At 44.6% G+C, this 12,399-nt stretch overlaps 1 protein-coding gene across 1 annotated transcript in view; it reads right to left on the reverse strand.

The window, feature by feature from the left end:
* LOC120844655 (chymotrypsin-like protease CTRL-1) overlaps positions 1–12,399 on the reverse strand; it is a 56,079-nt gene that overhangs the window by 2,077 nt on the left and 41,603 nt on the right. Inside the window, exon 5 of the mRNA XM_040216531.1 lies at positions 11,495–11,700. Coding sequence (XP_040072465.1) covers positions 11,495–11,700 — 206 coding nt within the window. The remainder of the gene's footprint in view (positions 1–11,494; positions 11,701–12,399) is intronic.

Below are 12,399 nucleotides of genomic sequence, written 5' to 3' on the forward strand. Positions count from 1 at the left end.
CTTTTGCAAATGTGTTTTGCGTTTTCTAGGGGAAGGGATGACGATCGAGAAGCAGGCAAACATTGTGGATGAGCAAGAGGATCAGTAAGAAAAGCGAGACCATAATGTATTCTTCCACGGCGGCAGCAAAGTTCCATCTAGATTCAAGTATTTCTTCCCGCGACTAAAATCATGAGTGCACAATTGAAAAAAAGAGGCTACTATCACATAATCTGTTTAGTGTCAAATTTTATTCGATATTTGCCTACTAAAATATATATTTTTTCTGTTCCGACACATCTCTCATAATGTCATACGAAGGAACTAAAAAAAAAAGACTAATCTTATTAACGTATTTTCTAATTTAAAATGTTGAAGACAATCTCTCTTACCTGATACAAGTGTTAATAACCTAAAAAATGCAAATTATTGCATGTGTTGTGCGTCCAGTCTACTTCACAAAATATCGGTGATTAGAAAATTATTAAAACGAGGTCGAAGAAACCAGAGTAATTTATGCGCCATCTGACAGGCTATGTATGGTAGGCAACAATGACCAAACATCGGATTGTCCTGTAGCAACCGCAGCAAGTGTCGATAGCGGGGGCATCGAGTGACGGTGCCTCAGTGTGGCAGAACTCTAGCTCGAGGGTGTATGTGCGTCGTCGCGGGAGAGACGAAGTGAGGCAGAATAGCCGCGCTCGTCTCCTTGTCTAGTTCACTAGGCTTCTCGAAGATTAGGCCTAGAATGTTCGGGAGCAAACAAGGGCGAGAATGACTAGGCAAGCACATTCTGGTCTTCTTATCTTTTACACTCGGCGGAAAGATCAAACACGAATCTTCTTGGTTAATAAAGAAGCGTTCCTCATTGCTCACGAACGCGGCATTACTCCGTCCTTTAAAAATGCATAGTTCCTATGCAACCTTAAATACAATACCACAAAGCTACACCAAATACCACCAAACAGTAATTCGCAGGATCGTCTTAACTCTAAATAGTTTTCAGTCCTATGGAGCATAGTATGGCTTGAGACGAACAACGGGCGCTACTTACGGTCGCGGCTGGCGGCGTCCTGGGCGTCGGGTTTCGTCGCGCAGCACTTTGTAGTTCAAGTCCCCAAGGCAGCGAATGTCCTCGTAGGGCCATCCCACTGGGTCATCACTTTTGAAAGGCGATGAGAGAGCTATCCACTCAAAACGGTATAGTCGGATGAGGTGTTGAAAAGTATGTCAAGTCGTGGCCGTCGATGGTAATGTCGAGGTTAATCAACACCCTCGCAGAAGCGTCGTTCCGATGTGTCTAGTCGCTGATGTGGTAGCACTCCGGCCTCTTTGGTAGATATTTGCATTTGGTGTCTGTCCCTCCTTTTTTGTCCCCTCGCTCTAGGGTTACCATGTCGAATTTCAACCAGCTCGCCTGCCTACTTGCTTTAACTTCAATGATCGTTTGAAATGCAGGCTTAGTTTCTTTCATTATCGCTGTTGTATCCCTAATTAGTTCTAACGACCTCAAGTTCCATACGCTGTTTGTTTCGTGTCACCTTGTCCATCGTGCTGCGGCACTAAAATCGGTGCCAAGTTACCTCAGACTGGCGCTACGGAAGAAGTGTCTGGGAGGGAATAATTTCAAGTATGTAGCGTCTTAGAACCTGCAATGGAGGTTAAGGAAAATATTTCTCAATTCGTAAAGGTGCGCCGCATGAATCAGCTAAGGGTTGTTGTCTGACGTATCGAAGGAACTCTGGTTGGTCGTCCCCAGCCAGAACTTCAGGAGCACGGTGAACTTTCAGACCTGTTTCAAGCTCAAGCAAGACAGATATTAGCCGGTGTGGTCTGCCAAGTGTAATTCCCTTTCGGCTGTTTCCCGTAGACTAGGTATGGCTGCATGTGACTTTGGTTCTGCGCCCTGGGATCGCAATGGTGCTACGGACCCTACTAAGAAGAGGATTTGTAATCCGTATGCCGTACCCTTGTTGTCTTCTGCTGTACGTGCCTTACAAAATGGCCCAAAATTTAGTCTAAGCGTCAAACCGTCGTGAGTTGATAGTGTACCAAATAATCACCAAGTGGCGCATAAGATTTATTCTACTGATGAACGTTCTGCTTTTTCTAGATCAGTTGGTAAGGAGACTGAGCAAGGTGGTAGATCGTTATTTTAAGTAGGAGAGTCGAGCTGCCAGATGTGTACGAAAGATGAGGGATGAGTTGGATAGTGCGGATTTTGTTTTCTTAGACACCCACAAATCCAATGTTCGGCGTGCTTCCGATCAATGCTTTCACCAAAAAAGTAGACATGGTGGTTGTCTTCATTTTACTTCCTTTCGATAAATCGCTGAACCGGTTGTTTATAACGAAACGCTTGAAAGAGTGCCTGTTTCCAATCGTGGCTAACAGCATAATGAGTGCTAGTTAGAGTTCCTTATGCGGAAAGTTTTTGCTTAAGAATCACATAGTTTATTTGCCGTTGGAGGTGTAGTTAACGAGAAGGGCTCTTGGCAGAGGGTAATTTTTAATTTTTATCAAGGTTGCCTAAAGGATGCTGAAAGTTCAAGCCCTTGCTGTTAAAGAATGCCGACCAGTTGCTGACTAATATTCAACCGTTCCACTGTAAGCCGGTAAATGTGTTTTTCTTATATATTAAGTATTTGGTTTTCTCTTTATGTCATGGTATTTTGCTTCGGAGACTGGGAAACTTTCTTGTGGAAAATTTGGTGCTGTTCCAGTTGCAGTCGGGTGTCGATGCCGAAGTCTTTTTTTCTTTAATATGGTTCGGCTTTATTTAGAGAACTGGACGTTTCAGTAACGGACATTTCGGTACCGGATGATTCGGAGCGGACTTTTCGGTACGCGCTCGTTTCGGTACACGGTCGTTTTTGTGCACGGTAGTTTCGGTGCTCGGTCGTTTCAGTGCACGGTCGTGTCGGTGCGCGGTCTTGTCGGCGCGCGGTCGTTTAGGTACGTGGTCATTTCGGTACGTGGTCACTTCAGTACCGGTCATTTCATTTGAGGGCCCCGCTGGCCTTGACCTGCCCTGCCGACATATACATCCCTCTGTGCCCGGCGTCCGGTTGTGGGCGTCATTTACTGACACAAAAACAGTTCTGCTTTTGTGTTTTTGTGCGGGTTTTCACTTGTATGTTCCGTTGAGACTTTTAAAGTAAAAGGGTTAACGGTCCTTTTTTTATTTTAGTTTATTTTTATTTCGTACTTGCGACGTTTCGTCTAGTCTCTGGTTAAATAAGAGGGTTAGTTTTCCTGTCCGGTCACCGCCTGTCTTCGCGCGTCGGGGCTAGATCTTCGGTGATGGCTTCCATTTTACCGAGGAAACGAGAACTCAAGCTTTCATTCGGTGGGTTCGTATACGACGCGCAACGAGAGAACAGCGACAAGGTATGTGCGGCCTCATATTTCGTAAACAAGTATAGACTCTACAACTTGCGTTTAAATGCTATTCAATTAGGCATGACTTCGGTAGCTATCAGTGAGAGTTGATACACAAACACAAACTTTCCTATGTTGGCTGACAGATCAAGTATTACGATCTTCCATGCATATAGCTCCTGGAAGCGGATATTGATGCACTTCATGACGATCTAGCAGATCTACTGGAACTGTAGTCGGAAGCGCGAATGTAAGGCACGAGTCCACACCATCAACGGAGACGTGGTCAAAACGGTGAAATAACATACACACAGACCATTTCTGCTCCAACAAGAGGCGAAATTGGCTTACGCCGCCATGAAGGAAGGGTCTCGCCAGAGGGAAAAAACTAACCAGTGCATCGCCGACAATTTTCTGGAAGCAACGTTTGTGGAGTCATGGTGCCACCTGCCTTCCCAAGCAACCATTCGAAGAGGCCTGAGGTGAGTTGTACCTGGTAATTATCTCCAATAGTAAACTCATTATTCGTAGTTCTAAGTAAAAGTTAATGTTTTACACGAATATTGTTTTTTTGCAAGTGTAGATTACGTTTCCTCTACATTGCGTAATTATCACATTATATACAGAACATTTTATAACTGAGAAGCGAAGTCATCTAAATTCGGAGCGGTCCTCGATGTTTCAACTACCTCGTTGCATCACTGGAAAGGTAAATTAAAAATCACGTCTTCCAGAATGTGCGGCATCATTTGTCACTTGCGCAGTTGACTGCGTAAATTATTGGTTGATCTTGTTCTTGAGGCAGAAGATATTGAAGAGAACCACACTCGTAAACGCTCTAAAACGCACACCTCCTGTGTGGCCTACTACGTAACTCGCTGTAACCGCTGGTTGTACTACACTGTTCGATGGTAACCGCACGACCGCACGGCGTCCATTTCCAATTTATGGCCCCGTCGCGTTCTCGCGCGTGCGAAGGCATTTGCAGAACTTTTGTCGAAATTTCCATCAAAAGTTCGGCATGTTCCAAACTTTGCCGAATCTGAAGTTCGGGAGATTCGGTTCATCACTAGTAACGACTTTATGTAGTTTATTTGTTTCTCAGGAAAAGGACATATATTTTGACGACAAAAATAAAATTATGGAACTGGAAACAATTTTAAAACAAACAAACCATGCGTCATTCATCTCTCCAAGCCATGAGAAGTGAGAAAAGTAACTTAGTTAACTACGTTCCTGGGCGGGGTGTTGGGCGGGCTACCCCTACCTAAATAGGGGCGAATAGATTAAATATTGCTGGAAAATATATTTTTCTTCGAAATATCAAAACAAAGTGTGCATCCCATCTTGGCCCTTTAAAAATCATTTTAATGTACTTTTAAGAAGCAAGCCAATAGATACGCACTAATAAAGCACAGTAAAGTGGGCACCTGCGAATACGCAATCCAGCCCAGCTTATTAATTTAGCGCCAGTTCACACAAATGGAACTATTCGAAAACGTTGAGCCTCGTCGAGATCAATCGTCGGCAGTTTCACAACACCCCTATACAAATTATTTATATGGCAGTTGCCATCTTAAACGGAGAAATTTCCTGCATAAGCAAAAAAATCGTCCTGCGCAAGAAAAACATCGTCCAGGCCCTTGAAAGGTGTTCACGTTTTAGGTGTAAGAATCTTTCGTTCTAATAATAATAATAATAATAATAATAATAATGTTTATTTTCCGTCAAAACACAAATGACGGAGGGAGACCGAGGAAAAAAGCTGCATCATGCAGCTTGACGGGCCCTCGGCCTCCCCTCCTTACACATGGCAGCAGTGGCACAAGTAATCCAAAAAGAAAACCAAGAGAAAATATAACAATTTCACAGATAAGACCAGGACAATATTACAAAAAAGGTGCGACTATATATAAAAGGCAAACAAAATCAAAGCACATGCAAGCAAAGCATTACACAATTAAGGAAAAATTTAGTTTATGAAACATGACAACTAAGCAATCACATTTGGAAAAGAAAAAAATGCTCGGAGATGTTTTACAGATGTTGTCGGAAGGTCAATGTTGTGAGCAACAAGAAAATTAAGCAGTCGAGGAAGTGCATACTTTAACATTTGTTCACCGTAGTTAGTTTTGCAAATAGGGAGCGTCCAAATTTCCGTGTTTCGAGTAGGATATGTTGCTACTCTTAGCGAGAGAGACGCCAATTCACTAAGGGCATGAAGGTTTGTTTGCACTTCGGATTTGTAGGTCATGCATAAACGATATTTATATAATCTATTGACAGGCATCAAATTTAAACGTTTAAAGAGAGGTTCGCTAGGGTGATCGTATGACACGTTACAAATACTTCGCAATATTTTCTTTTGTATCACAAGTATTTTGTTTAAATTTGTATTCGTAGTAGTACCCCAGACTATAAGAAGGAATAATGAATGTGGGAGAGAAACAATGCATTATAAATAATTAATTTTACATTTGTGGGCAGAATATGGCGATGACGATACATTAAGCCTGCGACTCGTGACAATTTTACCGAAATATAATTTACGTGTTCATCCCAACTCATTCGATCCGTGAATATAACGCCAAGTGTCTTAAAACTAGATACAATCTCTATTTTGGTTCCATTTAAAACAATATCAGTAGTTATATAATCATTCTTACTTTTTGGGCGAAATAAAATTGCTTTTGTTTTGTTATCATTTATTTTTAAAGCATTACATTGACTCCAAGTAGCGAGGTCTTTCAACGTTTGATTTGCCTTTATTGCTAGTTCCTGACAGCAATAAAGTTTGCCATCCCTGTATTTCGTTTTATTTTTCTTGTTGTCTTTTTTTTTTTATTCGTCCATACCCGGTAGCTAAAATACGTATGAAGCTGAGGGTAGACAAAACAGACAAATGAAGGAATACTTTTTTTAGCTCTCATGAATACAATGAGAACAAGAAAAACTTTAGTTGTAAATTTGTAACCTTTTATGAACGAGTCACTTCTTTGTTGGAGCTGTTATGGTTTCGTTATCGAATACTAGCAACTTTATAAAACATTACAATAAACCTCCTGCCTGTCAAAAACAAAAAAAAAATTATTAATTTGGCGAAAATCGCTGCTGCTGCCACGCTGATTCTCGAAGAAATGTGTCAGCATTTTGCACAGCCGGTTATATACGAAAGTCGGTCAAATGCGCAGGTGACTAAAACAAAAAGTGACAATATCTCAAAGTCCAATAAAATTTCGAAAAGTTGTATGTTTAATTCGGTAAAAGGCAGGATTTATCCTTGGGATTGAAAAAATGACAAACAGGTTACAGCATGTACAGGGTGTCACAAAAGAAAATTTACACGGTATTTTTTACCGCAAAAATAAACTAGGCATCGCCGAACGCTCATTCTCCGCCCAAAGGTAGCGCTAGACGTCACAACCAAATGCCAAAGTTTCAGCCCGATCCGATTACTTAATCAAAAGTTATAAGTGATTTTCTGAAAATTTCAATGGAAAAATGGCGGCCGACGGAGTTTCCGCACACATGGGGCTCTATGGCTCCAGAAGTCGAAAACGAGCGAGAATGGGCTTCATTTTCCCATTGAAATTTTCAGAAAATCAGTTCTAATTTTTGATTAAGTTATCGGATCGGGCTGAAACTTTGGCATCTGGTTGTGACTCCTAGCTCTACCTTAGGCGGAGGATGAGCGTTCGGCGATGCCTAGTTTATTTTTGCGGTAAAAAAGACCGTGCAAATTTTCTTTTGTGACAGCCTGTACTTGAGCACAGAAGAAAGCAGCGTCAGTGCAAAGATGACCGTCTTATTGTGAACAAGCACTGTGTTAGAGCAGCGATCTGTGATGCCTTTTTGAGCAGTGAAGGTGTTAAATCAGCTGAAAGTCATCGCAATGAAAGTGCAGAACAGTGATCCGTTTTTGTCTGTGCAACGAAAGTACAAGTGAACCAGAAAGTTCAAATGCGGCGTAGCTTCTGTGGGGTACGTCCCTCGACCGGGCCCGGCACGCCGCGTTGTGACGAATCAAAACATTGCCGAAATAGCGATATTTTTGTCGTTTGCGGCAGTTCGGGATACGAAATTTCATTGCCTGACACACCCACCTTATTTGCCCTTACCTCGCCCCAAGCGACTTTCAAGTGGTCGGACGGCTCCAAGAAGTTATGGGAGGCAATCATTTCTGAAGCGATGAAAACAGCGGTGCGCGTGTGGCTACAGTCACAACCAAAACACTTTTCTTGCAAATTATTTCTTGCACTTCCGAAGCAGCGGAACACGTGTATCGCACGTCATAGGAACCACATCGAAAGTGAACATGTGTATAAAATTTCTGTATTTCCTCGTTTACCTTATAATAAATAATTCAGGTTTTTAGTTGCATCGCCCTCGTAGAGAGAATGGTGAATGCAGCCTCTCAGCACGTTTTTGCTCGGTGAAGATTGCCCAAACCTTTGTCCCTGGTGCAGGCAGATCAGGTAACCTAACGTGTGCATGAAGGGCGCCCATGCCAGGCGTGAAAAATTTCAGAGCCATTTTGTTGTTTTGCACACATGTTGTGTATACAGGGGCGACGACACCATGCGCTTACGGCCCGGTGACACGGTAACTGCGCGTCACGAACGGCGTGGCTGGCCGTCCTTGACGCCTCTCGAAATAAGCGGCCGAGGCGCGGGTGTGCGCTTTGAACACCTTCGGAAGCTCCTCCCACTGGCTATGGAGACATGGGGACGCGCTCTTGCTGCGGTTCTGTCCTTCGGCCGACCACGCCGTTCTAGACGCTCAGTAGTCTTACCATGCCACCGGGCCGTAAGTGCGCGGTGTCTTCACCCGTGTATGCTCAACATGTATGCGCAACAAAATGACCGTCGCTTTCTACTCATCGCGCGCACGTCCCTCATACACACGCCAAGTGTCCTGATCTGCTTGCATCACGGTGAAGAGGGGTTTTAGAAATGTTCACCCCGCGGAAAAGTGCTAAGAGTATAAATTCACCGTGCTTAGTTATACTGGGTGATGCAAGGAGACGCTAGGCTTTTTAAATCGACCGGAAAATTCGGTTTCTTAACCTATCGCGCTACGACTTTGTGCAGCGTTGCCCACAAATGGTGCATTTTTTTTGTAAAATTTGCAAAGAGCGAACTTACCTTAGGAAAAAGTAAAGAAAGAAAGAGGCTTAGCTCCTATGAAAACGCAGCGACGTCACCGGTCTGCAAACAACACGGCTCCGTTTCGCACGGGAGACAAGAGATGGCGCAAGCGGTCGCTACGCCAACGAACGAGCACACGGGCGCCGAGAGCCGGCCTCTTTAGCAGACAAGGAACTGCAGTTCCTTGTTGTTACCGCGCCTGTTTTTGTTTCTGCGACTGTCGCCGCCTGCGGAACGCGCGCCGCTTTTAAGTCGAAAAGATTGTCTGCTAAAACCGCCGGCTCTCGGCGCCGTATGCTCGTTCGTTGGTGCAGAGCCGTGTATTGGGAGAGTTAGGCCAATAGGGCGGAGCGAAGGCCGCCGCCAGCGCCGAATATTCCCCCCGCGCCGAAAATTCCCCCCGCTTGGACACAGCGTCGACCAATCAGTAGACCGCGATGTCACAATATTGCAAACGACATTTAAAGCGTGAAATAGAAGCGTTCAATACCGGCCTCTCTACTCCATCGCACAAATGTCTGCAGTGAAGACAAAGGCACAGGCGCGTGAGCCTAGCCCAGCAAAACGCTTTTGTTTGTTGGAGAACTCGTGCATAGGAGATACTTTCCAAAGCCACGCGCTCGTGCCCATGCCTCTGTCTGTACTGCTGATGATTGTGCAGATGTTTGTGCAGACAGTTCTCTCTGGGCCGGCTTGGCTAGAACAGCGTCCTGATACTGGCTGAAAGAAAACAGTGAAAAGGGTGGGGCGCGCGAGCGTCTTGAGACGCGGAGTCCGGCTAGGCTCGTGCGCTGGTTTTGGCAGTGCTTTCTTTCCCCGCCTCAGCTGGGACGCAGTTTCTAGCAAGTCGGCCCTGCTTTGGAGCACACGTTCGTTTATTCTACACTTGAATATTGGCGTGACTAAAACCTCTCATGCACAACGTTTTCAGTCACCGAGAGCTCAACTTTTTCACTCTAGCGACGCTAAAGCGGCTCAAATTAGTCGTGTCACATATTTAAAGCACACGACCACCGCTAGGGGCTGTTTCGCGGCCTGTGGTTGGCGCCGAGATGCTCGCCCATCCAAACCAATGTATGGCCAAACCAGGGTATAAGATAGACAGGTGGGGAAACGGCCCATAGAAGCCTACCGCAGCGCCGTGACCGGATTGTGTACTCGTGTGCTTGCGGGTACCCCCGATTTGCGACAGATGGCGCTGCGGCGAAAGGAAAATAAGTCGGAATCGAATTTGCATGGAACTTTATGGGAGCGTGCACAAAATAAACCGAGAGCACAACATTCCTTTATTGAAAATCCACGAGAAATCATCTCCGTCAGCTTAGCCGGTTGCCACCGGTCGCCCACCCGGAGTGAGAGTTCGCGGTGCTCCACATAGATGGCGCCACAGAAAAAGGAGAAACCCGAGGGGGACACAATCCGGTCGCTCATTTAGCTCTCGTTTCCCCACCTGTCTATCTTACACCCTGGGCCAAACTCTCTCAATAAACGGCTCTGCGTTGGTGGCGTTCGTTGCGCCATCTCTTGTCTTCCGTGCGAAAAGGCGCCGTGTTGTTTGCAGACCAGTATCGTCGCTGCGTTTCCATAGGAGCTAAGCCTTTTTCTTTCTTTACTTTTTACTCAGGTAAGTTCCCTCTCTGCAGATTTTGCAAAAAAATGCACCATCTGTGGGCAATGCTGCACAAAGTCATAGCGCGATAGGTTAAGAAACCGAATTTTCCGCTCGATTTAAAGAGCCTGGCGTCTCCTTGCATCACCCTGTATATCGTGTCCGAAGTCACCAGGCTCGATATAATATAGACCATACAAATCGCCCGCTGCGCGGGGCAGTATAAACTTTTCGTCAGAGGTGCATTTCACTGGACTTTTTTTTTTTTCTTGAAACATTAGAAAGCGTAACTCCTTTTCTGTAAAAAAATAAAAATAGGGCCAAAAAACTTGCCAGAGTCAACGGCGGGCGGCGACGCAGACGACCAAGTCGAGTTGCGGGGTTCGTTTGGCGCACGATTTGATAGATGGCGTCTGGAGCAGCGTCCGAAGTTGTGGCCGACTAGCGAAAGAAAGCAGACGAAAGGCAGTAGAAATCCGTTGGCAGAAAAAAACGCCGTCTTTAGGCAAACGCGCCTTGTTTACTTTGTTTTGATTTTATTGTCAGCATTTATATATAAACCAAACTATAGATTGCAAAATGATTCTGTTTATTTTATAAAACCACAGTGGTCGCGAGCAGTGTCGATAAATAGGTAGCGCCATCTATCGATACGAGTGGGAAAATGCGACCCGCCACTCGACTTCGCCGTCTGCGTCGCCGCCCGCCGTAGACCCTGGCAAGTTTCTTGGACCTATATTTTACAGAAAGGGCGCTACGCTTTGTAATTTTATAAGAAAAGCCGACCTGGGAAGTACACCTTTGAGGAAAAGTTTAGATTGCTACGTGCAGGCGTTGATTTTTACGGTCCATTTTAGATCGAGCCGGCTGACCTGGGACACCCTATATATAACCGCTGCGCGAAATGCTGACGCACTTTTTTTTAGAATCAGAGTGGCCGAAGCAGCGATTTCAGCCCTAGCCTCTCCAAATATGCACTCCGCCGCCATCTGTCTCCGCTCGCAGAAGGTGTTTCCTAACCAGGTTTGTCGGCCGTTGGGGCTATGGTGCCATCCCGTGGCGGCGTTGCGATCTTTAGACACGTGTGCTACAAACCAGTGCAAGCTTAGCGCATATACCAGGGCACCAATGCTGAAGTATTCATATATAAAAGAACAGGGAGAGAAACACAAAAGGAGGGGGACACACAATGTCCCAAACTCAGTTACAGGTTTATTTATTCCAAGTCTTATATACGCTCTTTAAGATGTCGTCAACATTCCATTCTCAGGGTTTGCCATCATGTTCAATATAACCCAGCACGAATGAACTCAATTTTTTATTGACCGGTGTTTATATCTGTTGATGGTGGATATATGAAGCAGATATTTCTACTTACATGACATCCTCCTCCAGTGGAACACATAACATAGTCTGGAACAATTCTCTGAAGTTGTTTTTGGCAAGAAGTCTTGTTAATCAATGTAATATTTCTTTGTCTCAGTGTCAAAGGTATGCCAGATATCACAGATACGACTAATTCCGAACTTGAGCTCTCTGTTTCTTCCATATCTTCGTATCTGGAGTAGTCGATTACCTGAGTATCTAGAAAGATTTACAAAATTGTTTGTTGTTCACACAGCAGCATTTCGGCGTATATCTCAGAATGCTTATAGACCATCAGCTTATGGTACACTGCTGTACGGCGAAACGGTCTTTAACAATGGTCTAGATTGTGCAGGCGAAGAAAAACACGATTCTAAAAGGAATTTTACGGAACGTTCAGTATGAACCTGCATCACGCGATCACGATCTTTTTAAGGCTTTGTGCATGCCAAATCTGCAATCTTCTTTTTTTTTTAATCTGTCGCGCCTTGGCACTACTAGAAGGAAGATTTTAAAAATATTTGTCCGAATATGAAACAATTGACCCTTCCCGAAGTGCTGTGTCACCTGGTGGCCCAAGGGGCAGTTTAACTTTTACAGTGCTAACGGAGGCAATGAACATCTAGTTTGCACTATTGTATCGGGAACCGTCACTTTCGCAAGTGAACGGCAGACGAGAACTGCGCTGAACTGTAAGTTCTTTCTCAACCTCTTTTAGTGTCGATGGAAAAAAAGATGCAAACACTCAGAAGGAAGCGCCAACTTTCATAGACGCCTTGATAAAGTTCTACACGTCAGGGGGCTTTGAAACCGATTGTATGCTCTAAAAGATTGTCTGTACCCGAGTTAGAAATGAACACTTACACGCAGCTCTTGGATTTAATTCCTCCTTCGCATCGTGGAAACGGCTTAAATGTA

Source organism: Ixodes scapularis, unplaced genomic scaffold, assembly GCF_016920785.2.
Source record: "Ixodes scapularis isolate PalLabHiFi unplaced genomic scaffold, ASM1692078v2 PGA_scaffold1__304_contigs__length_218370807, whole genome shotgun sequence".
Lineage (NCBI taxonomy): Eukaryota > Metazoa > Arthropoda > Arachnida > Ixodida > Ixodidae > Ixodes > Ixodes scapularis.